The sequence below is a fragment of the Ammodytes marinus genome, assembly GCF_949987685.1.
Source record: "Ammodytes marinus genome assembly, chromosome: 19".
In the NCBI taxonomy this organism is placed as follows: Eukaryota; Metazoa; Chordata; class Actinopteri; order Uranoscopiformes; family Ammodytidae; genus Ammodytes; species Ammodytes marinus.
Window position 1 is genome coordinate 3,183,758 of NC_137223.1, and position 24,586 is coordinate 3,208,343.

The 24,586-nt window shown below is 43.9% G+C and overlaps 2 protein-coding genes across 3 annotated transcripts in view; one reads left to right on the forward strand and one right to left on the reverse strand.

Moving 5' to 3' along the window:
- rev3l (REV3 like, DNA directed polymerase zeta catalytic subunit) overlaps nt 1-8,411 on the forward strand; it is a 73,755-nt gene extending 65,344 nt beyond the window's left edge. For both annotated transcript variants that reach the window (XM_080047899.1, XM_080047900.1), the window contains exons 26-32: nt 656-765; nt 1,409-1,523; nt 1,844-1,981; nt 2,542-2,732; nt 3,410-3,656; nt 5,279-5,494; nt 6,837-8,411. In XM_080047899.1, the coding sequence (XP_079904025.1) occupies nt 656-765; nt 1,409-1,523; nt 1,844-1,981; nt 2,542-2,732; nt 3,410-3,656; nt 5,279-5,494; nt 6,837-6,977 (1,158 nt within the window). In that variant the 3' untranslated portion in view covers nt 6,978-8,411. The remainder of the gene's footprint in view (nt 1-655; nt 766-1,408; nt 1,524-1,843; nt 1,982-2,541; nt 2,733-3,409; nt 3,657-5,278; nt 5,495-6,836) is intronic.
- On the reverse strand, nt 8,409-18,994 carry mfsd4b (major facilitator superfamily domain containing 4B). Its single transcript, XM_080047901.1, has 4 exons — nt 18,617-18,994; nt 12,552-12,720; nt 11,771-11,887; nt 8,409-10,060 (listed from the first exon to the last, which is right to left on the reverse strand). The coding sequence occupies exons 1-4, from the start codon at nt 18,893-18,895 to the stop codon at nt 8,811-8,813; spliced, it is 1,815 nt and encodes a 604-aa protein (XP_079904027.1). The 5' UTR covers nt 18,896-18,994; the 3' UTR covers nt 8,409-8,810.
- Between the last annotated feature and the right edge of the window lie 5,592 nt (nt 18,995-24,586).

Sequence of the window (24,586 nt, forward strand, 5' to 3'; positions counted from 1 at the left end):
TGGGACCGCCAGGAAGCACAGCGCACACTCACAAACTTATAATAAACGTTCACATAGCGTTTCCTTTTCAGTGGAGTCAAACCAAGTTCAGCAAGCTAGGTCATGGTCAGAGGGAGCCACATAAAAGGTTCCCATGTTTCTTAATATGCAAGTACGCTGTTTAAGGTGTGAAGTTTCACTCAAAATTAGGATAGGTTATTTTGAGGATGCACTAGGATGTTATCAAGGTTGATAGTAATGTCTTATTAGTGACTCAATGAATTATCTTTTCTTTCAAATAATTATTTTTCCGACATATTTTGGGTCTTAATTTATATCTATGGTGGTCTTAAAAAAGGTCTTCAAATGTCTTAAATTTGACTTTAAAAATGGTGCAAGAACCCTGTCTACCATTCTTGGATCAAATGAAGGCTGTAAAGACTGGAACAGCAGCTGTGTTGGTTAGGTTTCACATTCCTAATATCACCTTTCTTTTAGAGAAGTCAAATGGATATAACACCACATATTGTCCAGGGAAATCTTTCCTAAGTTCCATGTCTAGTGTTTTTGCTAATGATCTGGACTGTTGTTTCCCTAAAAGAAGCAGCACTCTGCAGCACTGTGTGAGCAATGTCTTGAGTCCTGCAGTAAGGTGTCCCTCCCCTGTGCTCTCCAGGTGGGAGACAGCATCGTGCACAAGGCCAGAGAGACTCTGGAGAGAGCCATCAAGATGGTCAACGACACCAAGAAGTGGGGGGCGCGGGTTGTGTACGGAGACACAGACAGGTCAGCAGTTATCACTTAATGCCCCTCATGTCAGCCTGAAGCTCCAGCTGTCTGTCTGTGTTAACACTACTGTCTCTCTGTCACAGAGCACCTCAGCCCAGCTCTCAACAATCACACTGTTCATTGTATTAACAACCTGAGGCACTGATTGGTACTCAGCATCAACACAGCTTCAACCACTGTGTTTCACAGGCAATGACTGTCGTGCTTCAATTCTAAGAAGTTTGAAACTGCAGGAATCAGCTATGTGTCTCTTTGCACTTTGTTAATGATAGTCAGAGACTTCTCCTGTGCCCTCATGAGTTTGTTTCTACTAAAAGCTTGTTGTACAAACACTTCCCAGCTTGTTTACTTCAATTCAGCACACATCATTGTTTTTATTTTTGCCAACCAAGCACAAATTGTGAAACCTTGTTGAGAAAATTCTCCCCCCCCAAAAAAAATTAAAATTCAATTCAAGCTTCAAATACAATGACTTGGAACATAGGCCCTGTAGTGGACATGGGACCGGGGACATTGTGTTGATGGTCTATTCAAGCTACTGTCAGATGAGTGCTTTAGTGTATCCTGTTGTATCACAGCTGTGTGCTAACAGACTGGTAACTGAGAGGCTGCTCTCTGGATCTGTCTGTGTGTCTCGCAGCATGTTTGTGTTGCTGAAGGGAGCCACCAAAGAGCAGGCCTTCAAGATCGGCAACGAGATCGCTGAGGCCGTCACTGCAACCAACCCCAAGCCAGTCAAGCTCAAGTTTGAGAAGGTAAGGGGGGGATAGTCTCATTTAAAACACACACACACACACACACACACACACACACACACACACACAGTACACTCAGAGACAGCAGACTCTCTTTAATGTCTGTGCACACTTTGATATGGACTTGATATGTGTTTGTGCCAAAATGTCTTTCTCCTGCTGCACATGTAGACACATTAGAAGTAGTCATTGATCTGTGTGTGTGTGTGTGTGTGTGTGTGTGTGTGTGTGTGTGTGTGTGTGTGTGTGTGTGTGTGTGTGTGTGTGTGTGTGTGTGTGTGTGTGTGTGTGTGTGTGTGTGTGTGTGTGTGTGCTCTCAGGTGTACCTGCCCTGCGTGCTGCAGACAAAGAAGCGCTACGTGGGCTACATGTATGAGAGCCTGGAGCAGAAGGAGCCCGTGTTCGACGCCAAAGGGATCGAGACGGTTCGCCGTGACAACTGCCCCGCTGTTTCCAAGGTAACAGCCTTAGCCCCTCCCCCCTGCCTCCACTGAGCTCTGTCTGCACCAATCACAGCCAGGCTCAGCTCTGTCCCGCCCTCTCTGTTCACACCTGTCAATCAGGATCGACAGGACGGCCTCTCTGTCTAGACACTGACATATAGGTGTCAGTTGTGCCATTAAGGCTGAGTGGGTCACATAACAGCCATTTCATAGTCACATCAAAATATCACGGGCTTATAGCCACTCACTCTGCTGTGCTATTCTTATCCTGCTCTATTGGGAGCACTTATTTATTTATTTTATTAAAGATTATTTTTTGGCATTTTCAAGCTTTATTAGATAGTACAGAGTTGAAATGGGGAGACAGAGAGAGAGAGAGAGAGGGGGCATGACCTGCAGTAAAGGTCCACGGGTCGGACTCGAACCCGCGACCACTACAACGAAGGCCGGAGCCAATATGGGACGCGCTCTACCCTCTCTCTACACCACCGGAGCACACCTGGAAGCATTTACTTTAAGGTTGTCCTGTGTAGTGTGTGCTGCTGTGTCATGTCTTCACTGTGTGTTCTCTGTAGATCCTGCAGCGCTCCATCAAGCTGCTGTTTGAGAGCCGGGACATCAGCCAGGTCAAGCAGTACGTCCAGAGGCAGTGTGTGAAGGTGCTGGACGGCAGGGCCAGCATGCAGGACCTCACCTTCGCCAAGGAGTACAGAGGGAGCAGCTCCTACAGGCCCGGAGCCTGTGTGCCTGCTCTGGAGCTCACCAGGTGTGTGTCTGTCTGTCTGTCTGTCTGTCTGTCTGTCTGTCTGTCTGTCTGTCTGTCTGTCTGTCTGTCTGTCTGTCTGTCTGTCTGTCTGTCTGTCTGTCTGTCTGTCTGTCTGTCTGTCTGTGTGTGTGTGTGTGTGTGTGTGTGTGTGTGTGTCAGAACAATGTCAGTGGGCGTTTGCAAAAAAAAAAAACACATATAGAGAACCGTCACTTGGATGCATGTGTTTGCTTGTAGACTGTGTGTGTGTGGTGTGTGAGACAGAGCTGGCTGTCAGAGCCACTTCCAGTAGTCAGTGTAATGAGTCCTTCCTCAGTGTTCATTGTCTGGCTGCTCTAGCCCGGCATATACACTACCTGAGTCTGTCGCTAGGCAACCCAGCTCTTAATGGCCACAAAAAAAAAAGATCAGAATTCAGAGGGAAATATTGCGCCTGCTTCATGAGCACAGTTCACTTCATGTGTTTATCAGGTGGCTCTCATTCTTCATGTTTAGAATGCTTTTAACATGAATGAGTCATGTTCAGACGGTGTTTGTTAAGCCTGTGTGTGTGTGTGTGTGTGTGTGTGTGTGTGTGTGTGTGTGTGTGTGTGTGTGTGTGTGTGTGTGTGTGTGTGTGTGTGTGTGTGTGTGTGTGTGTGTGTGTGTGTGTGTGTGTGTGTGTGTGTTCCTGCCAGGCGCATGATGGCGTATGACCGTCGGTTGGAGCCCCGTGTGGGGGAGCGTGTGCCCTACGTGGTGGTGTATGGCGTGCCCGGCTTGCCTCTCATCCAGCTGGTGCGTCGGCCCATGGAGCTGCTGCAGGACCCCAGCCTGCGCCTCAACGCTGCCTACTACATCACCAAGCAGATCCTGCCCCCACTGGCCCGCATGTTCCAGCTGATAGGAGTGGATGTGTTCGGCTGGTACCAGGAGCTGCCCAGGGTAGGCTCACCCATCACTCACACACAGTATAAGAGGGAAGAGAACCAGACACGCTGAGGGCTGGAAAAATCAATTCCTCATGAATTCAACATCCATTTGACTGACAGGTGATCCGCTAGAGCTCCCGTCTGTTGCTTCCCTTTCCTGTCAAAATGAAAGCAGTCTGTTCATTCAGGGCGTTTAGTGCACAGAGAACAAAGGATGGAGAGAAAATCTCTTGTGCTCTGCTGAGGCTCCAATGAGACTCGTCAAAGTCTTTGTGTCAACACTGGAGGCAGGTTGTGCTCTGACGGAACACACATGCCCCCTGCTGGTGGCCACAGCACAGTTCATCTAAAGCAGACATTGTCCCTGGACCCTGCGTTCCTATCCCCATACTTCCCTACTATTTAGTATGCCAGAAAAAGATTTAGGATGTCCCAATACATGCACGTCAATTGTAGTATGCTGAAAATACATAAATGCCCCACTAACTCCGATAGCATTTTGGATTATTCGTCTTTATTCTTGACATTTCTCGACATAATGAAAAAATAAAATCTTCCTTATCTGATTTTTTTCTCTCTCCTGTGGCCCTAAAACTCTTCTGTACTTAAGTATGTAGTGTAGTAAAAAGAAAAAAGTCAGTGATTTGGAACGCAGGGTGTGTTTATTTTTCAAACCTATTTCATCCAAACCATAAACAATAAATAGATCAACATGTGTTCCTTTTGAGAAGAGGCTCATTGGTTCAGTGTGAGGATGGGGGGTGTGAAGTAGGAGGTAATACATCCTCAGTACAGAGATGAGCGGGCCGGGGCAAACTCCCACGGCCCGTTTCATTGCAGACTGTTCTGGTAAAAGAAAGGGCCATGTCCAACCCAACATTACAGGCAGTGAGCGACACACCGCAGCAGAGTCTCATATTTTCTAACCCGCACGCACTGGGATGGCGCTCAGGGAAATCTTTTCAAAAAGTGAAGAAAAAATAATATTCTCCTTTTGCATAATCAGTTTGAAATTCATATTCTATGTGGGCATGACACGGGAGAGAGACGATAAAAGCAAAACACAATGGTCAGTTCATATTGACATGTGGCCTGATTGATTCATCACATCAACTACTGAGTAACATGAAAGAAAACACACAGCGGCCAAAGACCGTATGATAGCAGCACAGGGAATCTTCCCCAGTCTATTTTTTTTATTAAACGTTAGTAGGTTAAAATGTTGATTCTAGGTCTCGAGGTATAAATACAATGAGCCGTTGTTGCCCAGCTGCATAATATCTAACTAAAGCATTGTGAATCAACCACTTTGTAAAACAGTAACAGCCTTTGATTAAAAATTTAAATAGATGTAAAAATGCATTAAATTCAGGCATCAAAATTGGGCGACTGCTCCCTGGATTACTCTTTTATGAATATGCCGGTCCTAGGAAACGAAAAAGGTTGGGAACCCCTGGTCTAAATGATGAGCAGTTCCATTGTGTGAATGATGCAACAGTTAAATCCAGCTCTCCAGTCATTAGCCTGTGGTCATATTCTATTAGATGATCCCAAGAAAAGGAGTAGTTTGATCAAAGTGTTTGAATCCATTCCCAGTGTTTCTCATGTGTCATTCCCTGGTGTTTCTCCACACAGATCCAGAAGGCTTCCTGCTCCTCTGGGCCTGGTGGAGAGGAGGTGGGAAGGAAGGGAACCATCTCCCAGTTCTTCACCACGCTGCACTGCCCCGTGTGTGACCAGCTAACCCAGCTGGGTGTGTGTGCGCCCTGCCGCTCGGAGCCCCAGAGGGTGGCCGTCACTCTGCACCAGGACATGAGGCAGTGGGAGAGCCAGCAGGAACAGCTGCTCAAGGTGAGGAGGCGGCTCTTAACAAACCACCATACAGACCTCCGCTTTCTGGATCAGCACATAGATCTAACATACAGAAAGTCTCGCTTCGAAAGAATCATGTCACATAAAAAGTGAAATTCCAAAGTAATGATCTCTGAAACCTTTTTTTAAATGTACTTTTTTTTCTTCTTCATGTTAAAATCTATGAATATGCAAATATTACCCATTTCAAAAGTTGACCTTCTGTAAACACAATGTCTCCTTCACTTAACAGTCAGTGTATGTGAGCTGAGGCTTGAACTACAAAGCCAGGTTAACAGGTTAGAGTCAGTTTTCAGTGGCACACAGGTAAGCTCACTGGTCATTTTCACACACACGGGCTATTACAGACGTCTTCTATACAATTACAGGTAGGAACATTAGTTCTCTGTTAAAGAGGCCACGTATGAAAATGAGCTGTAAGCCTGTCAGGGCTGTGTGCTTGAAAATTAGATTATCTAAGAATATATTTGTACATGTCAAATGTATAGAACCATTAAAAAATCAATTTTATGTTCAGTGCAATAAATCATGGTCCACAGATGAATATCACATCATCTGACAGGTGTCCACACATACAGTAAATAAATATTTAATAACATTGTTTGTGAAGACGATCTCACAATAGGACCCAATCATTCTGATAGGATTCCAATGAAAGTCAATAAATTATATTAAATGTTTCCTCGAAGCTTTGGTTCTGGATAATCAAAGTTTTCAGATCTGGCACACACTCAGTGCGTTTACATGCAGACTCATAATCGGATAACTAAACGAATAAGACCTCAACAGGACTTTTAAACTGCATGTAAACACCTTTATCCGATCTACTTCGGACACAAATCGGCACAATAACGGACAAGAGAAGTCGGATAAGAACACCGAGATAATTCGTTCATTGTCGGCTTTCTCTCTGCATGTATACAGGGATCGGATATCGCATATCGGACTTCTCGTTCTGTGCTTGTGTGCCTGCGCGTGATAGGCTACACCACGGGTTATTGACGGAAGGGAACCGGACGTGGCTCTAAAACCACTTGTTGAAAGCATGGTTGAAAGGGCTACAGCGCCACCTAGCATAGTGGAGACAGCCATGCATCGGACATTTATCCGATTTCTGAAAGGCCATGTATACTCAGACAAGTGACACGGTCCGTTCGAGTGTCTTGTTCGATATATGTGATAATCCAATCTAGTTGTGCCATGTAAACGCACTTGTGCCATGTAAACGCACTCTTTCAGCTTGTCTACAAGGAAGCTGAAGAACATGTCAGTGTTACCTGTGTGTTCAACAAGGTGTGTGTGTGTGTGTCTCTCTCTCCAGATCTGTAGGAACTGCAGTGGCTGTGCAGAGCGGCAGGTCCCCTGTGTGTCTCTGGACTGTCCCGTCCTCTACAAGCTGTCCCAGGTCAACAGACAGCTGTCCAGGGCGCCCTACCTCCGCCAGCTGCTGGAGCAGTTCTGATTGGCTCCCTGCTCATTTTGGTGCTACTCGCTCCCCTCCCCCCTGTGTTTCATTGTCCCATCACGTGTGTAATGGTTTAAATGGTGCTTGGATGTGACCCTGTTGGGCTTCCATCCTGTCTTGTAACTGTTATTTGTTCTCCAGTATTTCTCTGTGTGTTGTCCTCCTGTGGGGCTAGTGTTGGTCTCTGTTAGCTGCTATAGGCTGAGTGAAGCACAGGGACACACTGGGCTGAATGCAGGCCAATCCAGGGATGAGCCGTCCTATCCTGTTTGCGCTGTAGCAGTTTGAAGTCAATGGGTGTATAAGGAGCTCCCTTACTAAACTCAAGATGAACTACATTTCAAACCACTAATTGACTTTTCTTCATTTTTTATATCAACTGCAGTCCTTTGTGTAAATAGTTCCTGTATAGCGCCATCTGTGATCTCACTGTGCATTAGCAACACAACAAAAAAAAACTAAAGCTCCAGCCATTGAACGCATTCAAATCTATGCATTCTGTTTAAGGATGCCATTTTTCAAGTGATTGTATTGATGTCCATATTGGCAGGTTTTGACACTTCAGACTCTATAGAGTGTAGGAACTGGAAAACCAATATGGCTTTTTTTCTTAAAGATTCTGGGACTGTTGCAATACTGTATTTTGATAATTTATGTCATAAAAGAGTTTATTATTTCATTGTGTGCATTTCATATCACGTACAGATCTGATCTTCAAATCCGCCATCCAGCAATACACAGGTACCTGTGTATTTGTATAAATGTACAAAAAAAAAAAAATAATGATGAAGGAGGTGTTTTGTTTGTTTTTAATGGACATTGCTGTGGGTGGAGGTTTGAGATTGATATAATAAAAAGTCAATGTATTAAAATGCCTTGGCTCAATGATTCACAGTGACATCACACAACATGACAACACAATCACAACTCTTTACCAAGTGCAACACCAAAATAACTCCATTCAAACCTTACAACATACACACATTCCCTGCTGCTGATTACATCACTGCAATAGTGCAAAATGAAAGGACAATAGAAGGAGTTTCTGCAGCAGGGGGGAGTGATGAGGAGGTTCAAGCTCATCCATGCATCCTGGAGCAAGGCACTGAATCCTACCGGCCCCTCTAGCCTTCCCTGACCCTTTGACATCCTTATAGAAAATCAACAATGTATTATATTATTTAGACTGTTTTACTATCAGGGCTGAGTCTGTGGTTTAAAACCCCCACACTTTAACATGACATACTGTATGGGTGCTTCATATGGGTTTTGGTCAGTAGTTCAGTGTTGAATTCACATCAGAGGAAATCATCAGGACTTTTCATAAATCATAAATATCTGAATGTTCCAGTTCTGGCCAACCAATGAGCAGAGCCATGCAGTACATCTTAGTACGCTTTCAACCCAACTCTGGTGCGGTCTGTTTGTGGTGAGAACGTGAGCTGAGTGACTGAGTTTGACCCACCTGCTGGAAGCACTGTGTAACAAGCTCCTGTAGCCAGCTACGCTAAGCATTATGGGATGAGGAATAAGATCTACTTCCTGTAGTTTCTTTCTGTAGTTTTACTGCATGGAAATTCTGACCAATTGTAGAGCAGTTCAGGGAACTACGTTATTGCTCCGCCCCAGACACATCTGACCAATGAGTGAAGAGAATATTCTCACGTGGCTTATGTCGCTGCATTTTGATTCTTAATCAACAGATTGAGAGCACAGGGAACGACAGGTGTGGAAGAGAACCAGGCCAGGTGAAAAACCAAACAATGAATTGTCTCACATCTGGTTCCAAGGAAGTAAACTAGAAGAGGACTATGAGGTGTGAAAGCTCCCTCAGTCTCTCTTCTCTCTGTCCAGAGAGAGCAGCAGTTTGCGTCTGGGGGAGTCTCCTACCAGGGGGAGTGTGTCAGAGAAAGCAGCCTCTGTTAGGGCAGTACTGTCCGGAGGAGATGGGGCTGTCCTGGGTGAACTGATCACACTGGCTGTGTCGTCCATTTCAATGACCTCAAAGTCTGCATCGTTCCACTCATCAGCCTCAGTGTCCTGGTCCACCTGCTGCTCTTCCTCCTCCTCTTCCTCCTCAGTGGCTCCTGAGTCCAGCAGGGCCTGGCGGTACTCGCTGTCGTCTGCGTCGGGCCGGCCCCTGCCGCGGGGTTTCCTGCTCTGTCCTCCAGGGGCTGAGGCCAGCTTGTACATGACGGGGAAGAGGATGGATGTGAACGTGGCTGTGATGAGAGCCAGGTACATGAGCAGGGGCTGGTCCTGGACCTTCCCCAGCAGGAAGCCCAGCAGAGCGGGCAGCACCATCTCCCCCAGCGCCGCCCCCACCACGAAGGCTGCTGCGGTGTGGCCCGTCACCGTGGTGTACTGCTCCAGCCACGAGATGCCACTGGGGAAGGTGGTGGCCATGGAGGCTCCGTAGAGCCCAGTGCACAGCCACACAGCCACAGCCTCTCTGCTGAACATACACAGCAGCAGGGAGGACAGGGTGGAGCCCACCAGGCTCAGCAGGATCATGCAGCCCGGGGACATGCACGCTGCAAACAGGATGGCCAGCCCTCTGCAGGCTGCAAACGTGGCCCAGAACAGAGAGTTGAGGCCGGCCGCCTGGGCCTGCTCCATGTGGGCGTAGTCCTTGGCGAAGGTGAAGATGAAGGAGCCGTACGCCACCTCGGCCCCCACGTAGGCAAAGAAGAAGAAGAAGAGCAGGACCACCAGAGCCCGGTGGTGTGTGGCCCGGCGAGGCTTCACTGAGGCTGGGCGCGCTGGCTCACCGGCCCCCCCACGCCAACAGTGCAGCAGGAGGAAGAGGAAGGAGACCAGCAGGATGAAGCAGCCGATCACCACGTAGGCCCACATGGACCTGAGGCCGGCCCGGGGCAGGTAGAGCAGGGGGGCTGTGGGGAGCTGCTCCGCGGTGAGGGGGGGTGTGGCGTTGGTGGGTGAGATCCCCGTGTCCGTCCCAAACAGCAGCTTGGCCATGATGGGAGACATTAAGGCTCCGGCCGCGAAGCTGAAGTGCAGCGCCTGCATGTGAGGGCCCGCCTCATCGCCCCATGTGTTCAGGATCAGCACGTTACCACCTGACCAGAGAGAGGGTTCAGAGTACAATCAAACATCTTGACCTTCATCACTTCAGAGCAATGCTGTCCAGTTTCCCCTCTCTGAAAGGTTGGACAGTGTGCAAAACATGGGGCATAGGTTGCTACAGAAAGCAATAGGTGAGCACACATTCTGTCATGGCACAGCAGCAAAAGCACAGCTGTAATTAAAACCTAATTAATGAATGGTGGTGAAGTCCTGTAGTAAGTCATACTAGAAGGGATCTCCTACATGGAACACAGACATCATTAAAGGAATACTTCACCCATACTGAACCGGCGTTCTATCATTTGAAAATCGCTATTATAATATAATGAATGAGGTTTTTCTTCCCTCAGTCTTCCCTTGGCCAAGCTGTCCTGTTAATCCTGACCCTAAATTTTCCCATATGTGATGTCACGCATGGGAAAATGTAGTGTTAGACAGTGAGACCATTAAACACTCTTTCTGCCTTTTCTCAGGCTAGGATGAACCAATTTCTAAAATGTTTGCACATTTATACTACATAGGCTCTCAGAGTTCAATACACGTTCATATTCCCACCGGTGAAGTAGGCCTTTAATGGCACATACTTTCATGTGATTTTCCTGCTTATGAAGTCAAATAGTCAAAGAGCCTAATACTATATCTACTGTTAATTTGAGGGACTGAATAGGTAAAGGTCAGTCAGTGCGTTTCCATGACACAACTAGATTGGATTAAGACATATACCGAACTTGCCACTCGAACGGACCGCGTCACTTGTCTTGAGTATACATGGCCTTTCAAATATTCGATAAATGGCCGGAGCATAGCTGACTCCGCTATGCTAGGTGGCACTGTAGCCCAAGTGGTTATAGAGCCACGTACGGTTCCTTTCCGGCAACAACACTACTATTTATTACGTCGTCTCCTTCCACTTCCTTGAAATCCTCTGCAGGGATTCTCGAGCAAGCGCAGAACGCAAACTCCGATATGAGATAGCGATCCTGTATACATGCAGGTAGAATGCCGACTATGAACGAGTTATCTAGGTGTTCTTATCCGACTTAGCTTGTCCGTTAATGTGCCGATTGCATTTTACAAGTCCTGTTGAAGTCTTATTCGTTTATTTACCCGATTATGAGTCTGCATGTAAACACACTGACTGTCTCCTCCCTTACTGATCACAATAAGCCATCCTATCACCTCCTACTGCTACACACACACTCATTATCTGTCCTTTGTGGACACATGTCAGTAATATGAGAGCGCTCATTTAAGGCTTTGCACACCAACACAGAGGGCACCAATGAACTGCACTCATTACAGCTGCCTTTATTGAACTCAACACACTCCATTCACTACAATAGACCTTTTCACAGCAGATATTTTGACTTGTCATACCGAGGACAAACTGATCAGTTACAACTACAGTGTTCCTGCAAGAAACATGCAAAAAGGCCGATTAAAAAAGGAGCAAGGAGTCCCGCCGCTAACAGGTGCAACAAAGCTAACGGGAAAAGTTCAGACTTGATCAGCCAAAACCAGTCAAATCCCCTGTGAGGAAGTATGGCATGTGTGTGTATGTTTGAGAAGTCTGGGGAATGAGTTATTTATTAATAGTTTTGCTACCTACATCGTCATCAGAATAGAGAATGAGCTACTGTTTGTTTTCCCCACAGGTAATCAAACCTTGTACTGTTTGCTCATGTTGTTAAGGCTCATCTTACCTGTATCCAGAACACCCATAGACATCCCTATGCTGGACATGAGGCCGGTGAGCAGCAGGGCCTGCTTACAGAAAGGGATGGCCCACATTCCAAAGGCTGTCACCAGCATAGACAAGCCTGGAGGGGACAGGTCAGACACAGAGGAAAGGTGTTTACAATGCCCTCCACACATCTTCACACAGACAGACACCCACCTAGAGAGCTCTAGAGCAGGCACACAGACATCTTCACACACACATTGTACCCTTGATGTGGAGAATGAGTTTCATTTTCTGTTTTATTGCCCTCTGTACCATGGGTTGCGTCAGAGATTGTTCGATCAGTGTGGTGATGTTGATTTCATGTGGATGAATGATGCAGACAGGCTAAAGTGGCTCTTTGACTTTAAGGTATTTGCCCTTGCTGGCTATCTGGAGAAGGCCTGGGCCAAGAGAACAAAACATACTTATCAATGAGATCTTTATGTTTGCTTTTCTTTTCTTTTGTTTGCGTCTGTTTCCTTGTTTCCTTGTTGTCCTACTGCGAATTGTGATCTCCATTTATTTACAGGAAGTGAATGTTATCATGTGAATTTGATTTAGTTGTTGGTGTCTTATAATCCTGAAGGGGATGGGTCCTTGTTTGGACATGACACAATAATAAAAATTCATTCATTCATTCATTCATTCATTCACACACACACGCACATATTCTCACAAACACACACACACACACACACACACATCTTCACACTCACACACACAGACTTTACAGCTGGTGCTCGGTGTGGACGGCGGGTTACCTAGCAGCAGATGTGGGCTCATGCAGTCAAACAGCACGCCTCCTAAGAGGGAGCCTCCGATGTAGCCCGCAGAGCGACCCACGAAGATGTACGACAGGTTGCTGATGTCTTTGTTCACGTTGACGGCCAGGTCCTCAAACGTAGGCCCAAGAACAGAGATACTCATCCCCTACAACCAGACACACAGCATCACACTCCATCAACACACTCAGGTAACGCACAGTCAAATTGTGTGTGTGTGTGTGTGTGTGTGTGTGTGTGTGTGTGTGTGTGTGTGTCGCTGCGTTTACAAGTTAAATGTTGTTATGTACCTCTGACTAACTATGCCCTCTCACTTGTACTATAGATGGTTTTTTACACTGCTCATAGTCTCTATTCAGAGCCAATAGAGAGTACAATGGCAGTTTGCAATTTCCATGATGGTGTGTGTTTTTTTCCACACGTCCTGCTCCTTTATTTCCATGTTTGCTAAGTGAATATAATTGGAGCAGGTGTGTTGCTTTAATAACAAAGCCTGTGTGTGTGTGTGTGTGTGTGCGTGTGTGTGTGTGTGTGTGTGTGTGTGTGTGTGTGTGTGTGTGTGTGTGTGTGTGGGGGTGTGTGCGTGTGCGTGTGTGTGACTGTGTGTGGAGGAGGAAGAAGAGAGCAGTCAGGAGGTGTATATGGATTTCAGTAATCTAATGCAGATAAATTAGTGGAAGAGCCAGTTCTACCACTATGGAAATCCTGTCTGTGCAGGATACTGGATGTGTGACTGGCTGCACAGCATGTCTGGCCTGTGATGGTAGTAAGCCCCGATCATTTCTAAAGGTTCCAGTGAGCAGCATGTCCATGTGTATGTCAGTGTTTTCATTGTACCGTTGGAACAACCAATACAAGAGTGGATACAGACAATCCACATGGGTCACCATGGCTAACTTAAATGTGTGGCTCTAAACAGGAAGAGTGCAAATTTGACTCTATACCTTGAAGAGCTACCAAACGTTGGTTAACTAGGTAACATGCCCCAAAGCGCACACAAAAGTGAATGTCGGCGGACATTTAAATGTATTTTCACGGTATTAGTAGTAGCCTACTTAATAGATATTATTAGTTTACATTTGACAATGATAGAAATGATGTTCATTCATGCTTTAAAAGCAGTGTAGGCTATTTGGTTTGGCAGTGGAATATTACGGAATATTATTGGGAAATTTTTTTGGGGGGGGAGAGGGGTCTACTTTTGGCTGGTTTCTCACAGACTGTGCTGTACACTACACCTGTACGGTAGGCCTACACAGGTGTACACCCATACCTGCAAACTCGTCGCTCTTCGGCGAAAATCGCCGTTTAGAATCAAAATATATGACCCACGTGAATCGTATAGATCCGAAGAGTTTTTGTTTTTGGGAGGGGGGGGGGGGGGGGGGGGTAGCGGCAGCTGCCAGAGAAGTCAGCCAGCGCTTCCCAGACTGGACTGTGTGGGCGAGATAACGTAGTGTGAGACAAGGGAATATCGTTATCTTGGCAATAAAACATCTTTGGTAGACGTCATGAGTATTGTCCAATCAGCGTTCGCTGTGTGTTCAGACTTTAGAATTGGCTAAAAGTCTCAATCAAAGCCCTTTTGATAATAAAAAAATAGAGGCTTTGATTAAACACTGTCAATGCTTCAGAGGTTAATGTAACAGCCTACTGAAACAGAAACTAACGGAGGGACGCAGCTCACTGTAGGCTACAGTCCCTTTATTTAGTCGCGCTGTCAGTTTGCCGACATGGCTCTATGTTAGACTCGAGACATAGAAAAAGATCGCGGAAGCCGTTCCCGTCTCACTCGCTCACTGGGGCCCAATCTAGATCCACCCCCTACACCCTATCCCTATCCACTATCCCTCCGTTTGCGCGTTCGCGAGGAGGGCCCGCCATATTGAGTGTCGTCCCAAACCACAGAGCCTCGAGTGTGAGTGGGTTATAAAGCCCTCGATCATCGAGTCTGCATCGACGTTGGCTCAGCCCTACGTTTGACACAGGTGTCCGCCAATCAATTAAGTCCGGAATGGAGGAGCCAACTTACAAATGAGAGTTCCATGGAGTTTGTTTCCCGAATTATAAATGAAACGTTCTCTTACCTCAAACAGACATTTGATTGTTTATTTTTAAGCATAGCCCTAAATGACGGAACCAGAGGGTAGCCTACAATTTTGGAATTAACATGTTGTTTTAAAAGATAAAACGAAGCAGATGAAGAAAATGCCCACAAGTTAATAAGGGACAGTGATTATTATTTCCTTAAATTGTTAGTAAGATTTGTGTTACTGTTAAAGCCAATGAGGGGTAGTAATATCGGCGGTGACGTCAGTCAGCTGGAGCGCATGACTTTTCTTATTTATGACCACCCTTGCAGTGCATTATAATTTATGCACGCTAATTAACTGCCGCGATTCGCGGGTCGAAATGGCAGATTAACGTATCATGACAAGTGGAATACATGCTTTAGCAGACTATTGTTCTTTTCCCTGGTTTTGTATGCTGCTGTGCATGTAAACTAAAAGGATAATTAAACAGCAGATCACCCACCCGTTTTCTCCACTACAGACTGAGCTGGTAAAATTAAGAATATGCAGTTAGGCCTACAAAATGTTTAACAAAAAATAAATTATGCAGCCAAAAAATCATGGGAGTGAGTTTGTTTTTATTCAATAGGCCTACTACATTTACTCTCACATGCGTAGCTTATGAATGTAAAGATCGTTTCAGGTCAAATATAAAAGTGGTGGAATTTTATTTTAGGGTGAGAAATAAAGACTTAACAGTTAACTAGTGTCTCCAGGTTTCTTCCTGTTTCCGTCTGACAGAGGCGAGGGCTTGCCAAAGCCGCGCCGTTGTTATACCCTCCCCTTAATGATCGAGTGGCACTCCACAGTCGCGAGGGTGACTCCACAGCGAGTCACACTCGCTCACGGAGTGGGAGTGCATAGGGAGTCATTTGGGAAAGGTCCTGGGTCTCCCGGGTCCCGGTGATTTTCACCGTCACAGCGATCGACTCGCTGCTTTGCTGGGGCGGACACTTTGTGTGAAGGTGATTTAACATCACGGTCGTAGACGAATGTTATAACTTTATGCTGCATAGTTTGCACTGCACTGTTGACCCACACAGGACTCTTAAGTGAAGCTGACAGTTTAATGAGCGCACATTGCAGAAATGAAGTGTCTGCAGTGCGCTCACAATCAGAGCCGACCGACAGCCACCCCCCCTCCCCCCCAATTTATTTTTATTTTTATTTTGTGTGTTTGATATTAACATCATATTATTATATCATACAAAAAAATTAATACAATGTTTTGATCTAGATAGCCTTAATAGCCCAATAATTTAATCAGTTCATCTGGGAGGTAATCCAAGTTTAACTGATCACGTCACGTTCACGTCCAGTGTGTATTGAGTTTATTTAAAAACATTTGGAAATGGGGCTCAGATGCCCTGTAAGCAATTGCTGTTAATTTACGGCCAAATTTTAACAGTAATTTACTGTATTCATGTATTACGGTTCTTTACTGTACTTAGCAATGCATTGTGGGAAGGTACATTTGAAAAGACAGCTCAGAAGCCCTTAACAGTATGATAATGTTTTAAATTACAGTATACTACAGTATTTTTTGGAAAGTGGGCGGGCAACGGCCTTTTTCAGGAACATTAGTTTGAAATGAGCCATTCCAGATAGGACAAACTTCGAAGGACATGTGCTACGCATCAACAAAAAGTCCAGCATTAGGTCTACTCTGCATTGATCGAGTGGAGCGTCTACAAATGTTAAGGTAATATGTTTCTGATCAATTATTTACTCTTAAAATGTGGCTTTAGATAATGTTTGAAATTAAACTAATGCTCAGCAGCCTGTCTATCAAGTGAGTATGTGATTTTAGAATATTGTTTACCAGTGAAGATGAGTTAACTAGCTCAAACATTTATACTTAAGCGCATGTTAGAGTCCATGTATGTTCAAACCTAACAGTGTTGAGCATTAGTGAGTCTTAGAGTCTTAGTCTTTAGAGTAGTAGCCTACTGGTTGTTTTTAGCTAGTGGATAGCCTTTAGCTCCTTGTTAAGAGCTGAGGCAGTGGAGCTGATTATCATATCATGCCACCTATACATTTGAATTGAAGCCTAATATATCAACTGTTTCAAGTGTAATACATTGTCAATTTTGAACCCATAAAATAGTACATTTTTTACAGTCAGTGTCTAATCTTTGACTATTCTGATTTCAGATGCTTCAATGGTATAGCCTTAATCTGGAGAGAGGCACAAAGGCCATCCGGGGAACAGTTCCCTCCAAGAAGACATGGTGTGGGGGTCCAGAAGAAGTCAGCTACAGTCAATACACATGTATCAGGTCAGTGCATTCTCTCTCATCTCTCTCTCTCTCTCACTACTACACTTTTGATTGAGTGATGAAGCAACATTTAGTCACAACAGACTTCATCAGCTTTTTCAGCAGTTGTTTCTGTACATTCCCAATTCTAGATATATTTTGACAATTTTTTTGTTGCTGTTTTACAGTCTCAACACTGGATCAAATCAAGATGAAGGAGCAATGACAGCAAGGTGATGGTCATCTCTACCCGACCCAGAAGACTCCTCTCAGATACCAGCAGTCTACAAACAGCCAGACTCTTTCTGGAGCTAAGAATGCTCCTATCTCACAAGACTCTTTAAGAGGTAAAAGACAAGCCTATACCTCAAAGGATTATTTTAAGAGGTAAACCACAAGGCTTCCATGAGTTTCCCAAATGATCATATATATGTTTAACAGAGAATGCATTGTATTAAATAAATCAAAATTGTATAGCTGTATTTGTTAATACTGCCCTTAATAAAAGTCTGTTTGATTCACAATATTTTAAGTTGTTTACTGCTTATTTTGCATCACTTCAATATTAATGTATGATATGCATATGTCTTTAGGCCACAGAACAAAACATGTGTAATGTTAGAAGTTTGATATTTTAATTTGCTACATTGAGTTATTGTATTACATTACATCTGTCTAAAGCAAACATTTATCAGTTATCTACTTGCAACCATCTAATCAGAATGTTAATTTATTTTCAAACTGAGAAATACTGCATTTCACTTTTACTTTGAAAAACTGTAAAATATTCAACAGTAAGAATACTGTAGAATTAACAGTAACTTGCTGGCGTCTCTGCTGCCAGTATCTTACTGTAAATTTAAAAAAATACAGAAATATACTGTTTTTTCGATTACAGTAAAATACTGTAAATCAATTTAACAGTAAGGGTGCTGTAAAATAACAGTAACTTGCTGGCGTCTCTGCTGCCAGCATTTTACTGTTATTTTACAGAGAAATTATTTACAGTGCCCATGCACTGTATAACCTATTTCAGCCTCGTCTGTGGAAAAAAAGATAGCTGGACAACAGAGTTCTTCTGCTTCATTCCTCTCACTGCATTTAAATGTATTCAATATATTACAGAGAAATATGTCCCATAAAAGAAAAAGAGCACCAAGCCCAACCCAGAGGACCCTGCATAATATTTTATTTTAAATGAACATTTTAATGGAAAATCCAAGAAGCTTCTAATTCATCCGACCCAGTGTCTCCAAATTATTTGTTCACACAAAATTCCTCAGATTTAGCCTCTTAATTTCCCTCTCAAAGTGCACCAGATTCATGCATTTCACTTTAAAAAGTTTTAAAAAAATCTCCCGGGGGGGCACACCCCCGGACCCCCCTAGGAGGGTCAGGATCTCAGCTGGCTATTATTTTCACCCAGCTGGACATTGGAGGCAATAGTGGAGAACTCTGGTTGTGTGAATGATATTTAACAATAGCCAATCGTTTGGACAGCGAAAAACACCCGACCCCCCCTAGACGGGACGGGTGTTTGTCACCTTTTTCACCTCCTATGAGTTTGCAGGTCTGGTACACCACAGTCTATCCCTACACACAGCAGGTGTTGTTATGAACACGTCACATGAGGAAGCCTGGGGAACATAGCCACACAGGTTTCTTATACAGTCTATGGGTTTAGCTAACATTCCCTCGTGCCCCCTGAACCTACCAAGCCAAGGAACGACGCACAGACCGTGAGGGTGACCATCCAACGTGCGCACCCATGGCTCCTTCCCGCTCCGACCACCTCCACACGGCCGTCGCAGCCCGGTTTGGCCGTCCTCTGGGCCGCTTTGAGGACGCTCTTCAGCCCTCTGCCGCGGTCCTTCCTCTGTTCAAACAGCGTGTCTTCCTCCTGCTCGTCGTTGCCTTCGTCGTCGTCCTCCATACTGGCGAAACGAACGTGCTTCTTCTTACCGCCGGAGTCTCGTGCGACAGATGAAGACATTCCTGTCAGGTGGATGATGCGCTGTCAGTCACACTATGGTTAACGGCTGACTACGACACGACAGCACACTGCTAGCGATTTGAGTGGCTTGTTGTTGTCGTTTCCCCTCTTGTTTGTAGATTCCACTTGGCTGAAACCGTTTAAACGTAATTAGACATGTTTCAAATAGCGGGATGGGTCACAGGGTGACAGCGGGGTACCTCCATATGCCAATGGATAATGTATGGCCGCTGCTGGACGTTTTCAAAGATCCTCTATTGCCGCTAAGGCTCACTCGGTACGAAAGCATCCCATCTAAACAATGATGCGGAGAACATGGGATAATATCCTGAACACCAATCGGCATTGAAATGATACATAAACCGCTTATTTATTTTTGTACAGGCCCGCCTATCATTGGCAGAGTAGCCTGACCTGGGTGTCTCATTTATCCTTCTTCAGCATTGACCACTGGCTCTATCCCTGGGCGAAAATCTCTACAAAAGGACGACGTGACTTCTGTGTCACAAAGCAACAGAATGGGGAAGAAAGGGGGTTTAACGTTACGTTACCAAGCCGCTGACGTTCTTGGTATCCTGAACTCAGTGCAGAGTGAGACCTCTTTGTGTTTTTGTCCTCTGTGATCCAGCTGACGCTTTAAAAAACAGTCTATCGCTACAGGAAGTAGTGGCCAGGTTAACATTGAGAGGAAATGGCGACCTCTAGCGTTAGGAGAGCAATGTGTCATAAGGTCATAACCATACGCGGAGGGGGGCTGTTATGTATTTAGTCACATATCTTAGCAAAGGAGTTAAATGACTAGCTTGCTAAAACTAATTTATTTCTTCAACTTTTTACAGTAAAAACACTCCATTAGGCCACATATAGCCTATAGTCTACTAGCCTACATTCATCATCATTTTACTAGGCTACTCACTAGAGTGACTGACCAGTGCAACATTATAGGGGATTATTTATATTAGGCCTATATCATTGGGTTATTGTCAGCTATTGGTGCAAATGCATGTTGAACTTGAGCAACATAGGTCTATTATCATTAGCAATATGCCATCCTCAGAGTAACAACAATGGCTGCCAGAGAACTAGTTCAACATTTCCCTCATACATGAAGCTTTAGGGTGATGAAGTAGCACAAGGGGAAGATGTCACCAGATGTACAGTGTTTGAATAAATGTGTTTTACTGTGTGCAACAGGGTGCGCCTTCCTCGTGGTCCTGTTAGTTTGGTTATGGTGTTAGTTTAAAAGACATGGAAGAGGTTTTAGATCAGAGAGCAGCCTGATGTCAGCAGCTTCACATCAGTATCTGTGAAGCCCTTGAGCTCAGGTTGCTCTCACCAGGTTTGAGAGACTCTGCCTCAGAGAGATCTTTGCCCTCTGTGTCCAATCAGACACTGTAAAACGCCAACACACCTGCTGCTCACCTCCCTTTGGCCTGAGCAGTGGAGACACCATAGACCAGGGTCCAGCTGATATTCCCTTTAAGGAGGCACTCTGATACGAAGCACAGATGCCAGTGTCCCTGGGCCAAAGCCAGGGTCTACCGGAAGAAACAACATCCAGGCTCCAAATGTAGGTCTGAGAGGCCATCCAGGAACTCCTCTAAAGAGACTTAGATACAAGAAGACAGTCAACTCCTTTCACTGCGTATATGTCTCCACTCCTCTCACATTATTATAATATAACATATTATGTCTCCACTCCTCTCACATTACCTGACACTTAAATCTTGCCAGTGATTTGAAAGAGACTCATAACGTTAATATTTTTCACTGTTATACTTCAATTGAAAAAAGCTTTCGGTAACATTTAGCACATGTACAAACTGACAGGCCATCTGCATGTCTGTGCCTAAACCTCAACTGCTCTCTTGGATTTACTCACTTCTTCGATCAATTGATTGTCTTGTCTTTATTTAAACATGCTCGTTATCAATGCATTTTGTCTTTCAGCTTCTCTAAATGCAGTGCCGTTGCTTCTGCCTTCGGTTGTTAAATGTGTGGTGGACACTGCAGTTCATCTGTTTGATATTAAATACAAAGCATCTATTCCTTCAGTTCATTTCAACCTCCATTGCTGACACAGTTAAAATGTAGCTTCCATCTTTTAAAGCAATGTGTTGCAGCTCCGGCTCTTGAAGCGCTTGCACTGCATTTGAGCTTCAAGTATTTGTCTGTCAATTCATTTCAGAGTTCTAGAATCTCAGTTAATGCTTGCAATTTATTTCACCTTTTCTGCATTTTACAGTTTAACATATTATTTTGAAGGCAACCCTTCAGTGGTTTTAAGGACCCTTGGCCAGGCCTGCCCAGACAAATGACTGGGCCCCTGAAAAGGTCCAGTCATTGGGCCCCCTTTACTCATACTGAGCTTGTATCAATGTGCATGATGCGCTAATTCATACTTAAAGCTCCCATATTATACACTTTTCGGTTATATTATACACCATATTATATGGTCTTAGTGGTCCCTAATACGTTTTTCTTTAATTGTTTGCTGAAAAAAACTTTCAGATAATTTATTGTACTATGCTGATGTTCAGCTAATCTCACAATGGCCTATTTTTTTAAAAGAGCTGCAGCGCCCCTCGTAAATATACAATCTTTGAGCTGCCCCCGCCCCCTGTCCGGAAGCGAAGCCAGATACGCCTCGCCCTCTCAGGGCCGTGGACCAATAAGAAATAGGGGTGTGGGCTGCACAGTGGAAGCTTCTGGCTTTCCAGTTTGTGAGGTCAGAAACTGGGAGAATTCTGACTGGAGTATATTGGGGGGAGGGGTGGGGGTTTCAGAAAAGGGGAGAGTGAGAAAAGGAGAGATTGTGATTTTTTTTTATATTTTGGCAGTCTCTAGGCACACCGTGGACGCATGGATATGTTGGAACACATTTAAAAAGTGCATTTAGCATAATATGGGACCTTTAAACACGTACCTGTAAACGGTGCCGGTTCTAGCCAGTTAGATTAGGGTGGGCTACTGGAAATAATAGTGGGCAGAGATACCGCCGATGCGAGCGCGCGCAGCCCTTGCAAGATCTCTGCACCTGCTTTTTGGCACATTTACTGTAACATTTACTGTAATGTAAAGCTTTTAGACACACCAATGCTGTAGGGGGGTTTACCATGATAGCACTGCTACCAGAAGCTTTCCTCATCAGTATAACAACCATCTGCCACCTTCGTTTAAAGGCTAAATATGTAATTTTCTAATTTTCTTAGAAAATAATAGATAAAATATACAGAATCATTTGCAGAACACCCTCACAAAGACACCTCAAAACTTGATGAAATATCACAGTATCTCTGAATTGAAAATCCACTTCTGCTGGCAGAAATACTGATATTAAGGAATTTTCCGGGGGTCTAAAGCCCTTGAAAGTTCCTTCTTTTTATTCCTTTTCTGGTACCCTGATTTATGTCCAGGTCTTGGCATCACTAGGCTTGCTAGGTTAGCTTGCTCATCATCAATACATAGCTAACGCTGGCAAGCAACGGTTTTGAGGGGGAAAAACGACCCGATGATATTTATAGTTTTTCAATATAAAATGTGATATATTTTACCCAAGTAACAATGAATAAAAAGTTTTCTTTTATTACAGAAAGTTCTCTTGCGAATATAGCGTTCATAATAAAGGTTGGCTAAGTTAGGTCATCTGCAAAAAAAATAATAAATAAATAAAAATAAAGAATTCTCTGGTGGCTGGGCCCTAGAGAGCTTTCCCACGTTCTACCCCTGATGGGCGGCCCTGCCCTTGGCTAGCCACATACCGTATATGACATCAAGACCTCCTGGGCTGCCATATATGTGTATATAACGGTGAGTTAAGCCCCCCACGCAGCACTTCCTTCCTGACTGCTGCCGCTTACAATTCTGATGCCTCTAGAAGTATGGGCAGCCATGGTTCTAGGAATACCTCATAAAGCCTGTGAATTTCAAGAGAATTGGGGTAGAAAGGATTCCTAAGAGAGCCTACGGTTCAGGGAAGAAAAGTCTCTTAATAGCTCAGAAATAGGTCAAGAGATTCTCAAGAAGACGTTCAGTCACAGTTCAGTCATGGTGGAGGGACTGGGAGAAAATGGCGGTCTCATATGGTAGTTCAAATATGTGTTTAGGTCCATCTAAGGTCACTACAGTGACTACTGTCTGTCCTCTTCCAGTTTTTCCTGGTGGAGACGAGACGGTATGGATCAGGTCCCACCTCAGCATCTGAAGTCCTGCATCCACACTATTTTCACTTTTATATTTTACTTTATACTGTCTGTTATAATGTGTGCAATGTGAAGCCCACTGAGGCAAATGTATATTTGTGATATTGGGCTATACAAATCAAACTGATTGGATTTGAGTACAGACCACATCGAAAGCAATATTCTGGGCTACTGTAATCACTTCTGTAAATTGAACTGTTTGTTTTTCTGCAGTGAGTACGTCTGTTTGCTACACATGAATAACTTGCTGTTTATATATATATATATATATATATATATTATATATATATATAATATATATATATAATATAAATAATTTATATTATATATATATATATTTCCATACAGAGCAACAGGACGGGGTTTGAATGACCTTTAGAGCGTGTGTGTCAAATACACCAGAGTGACAAACAGACACAAAAAAGAAGAGAGTCACCAAAAAAATTTTTTTTCTTTTTTTACTGTCTTGAAAATGTTGAAATGTGATTGTGTTTACATATTATTACATTGCATATACCACAGGCCACCACACAGTCCTGCAGCCGAAAGGGAAAGTCATATTTTAGTAAAAAACATTTTGGGTAGCTCATGAGAGATACCAACGAGACAAAACTAAGCAATAAGTAAACAGTAAGTTAAGACTAAAGGTATGCAGCAAGAACAACAACAAAAAATTATTTGGAGAAAAGTAGCAATGTTGTATTTTTTTGCAGCAAAGCTTCCTACAGGTAGAATGTCTTTATCTGCACTCACAGGGAAAACAAAATGCAACTATATGTACAGATATTCTGAATAAAGGTTGGATTATATGGGAAACAGCAAAAACAATAACTGCAAATGAACAATAAAAATATCATACTGTATAATGTAAATGTTTGACACTTTTAAGACAGGAATTGGCAAAGGCAGTTTGTCTACAAAACAATAATAAAAGGATTAAAGTCATTTCTTAATAAAAAATAAATCATGAAATTAAAAAAAAAAGACTAATAAAGCTTTTATATGTTTGTATGGCAAAGAGGTTGACAATCAAACTCCAAAAGGTACAAATTAAGTATTTCTCTGACAAGAGATTAACTTGAGGCTCTCATTGGTGAATACCACTTCAATATACACTTAAGTCTGCTAAAAAACGCTCATTAAAAAGAAGATATATTTGAATTGAAAGGCAGCGGATGTGATTGAATCAAATAAAAAACATATATTAAGAGAGGAGCAAAGATGTAAACGCTGTGGAAGAGCCTCTCAAATGAACAGCATGCTGTGAGCAGCACAATGCTCTAGCATGGACAGTTAACATCATATTCTAAGACTTGAGATATTCTTGGTGTCTCCCCCTGGCTTACTGCTCTAATGGTAGGCTAGTCCAGACACCTATAGAACCATAGGTGAACATCATGTTCTAAGACTTGAGATATTCTTGGTGTCTCCCCCTGGCTTACTGCTCTAATGGTAGGCTAGTCCAGACACCTATAGAACCATAGGTGAA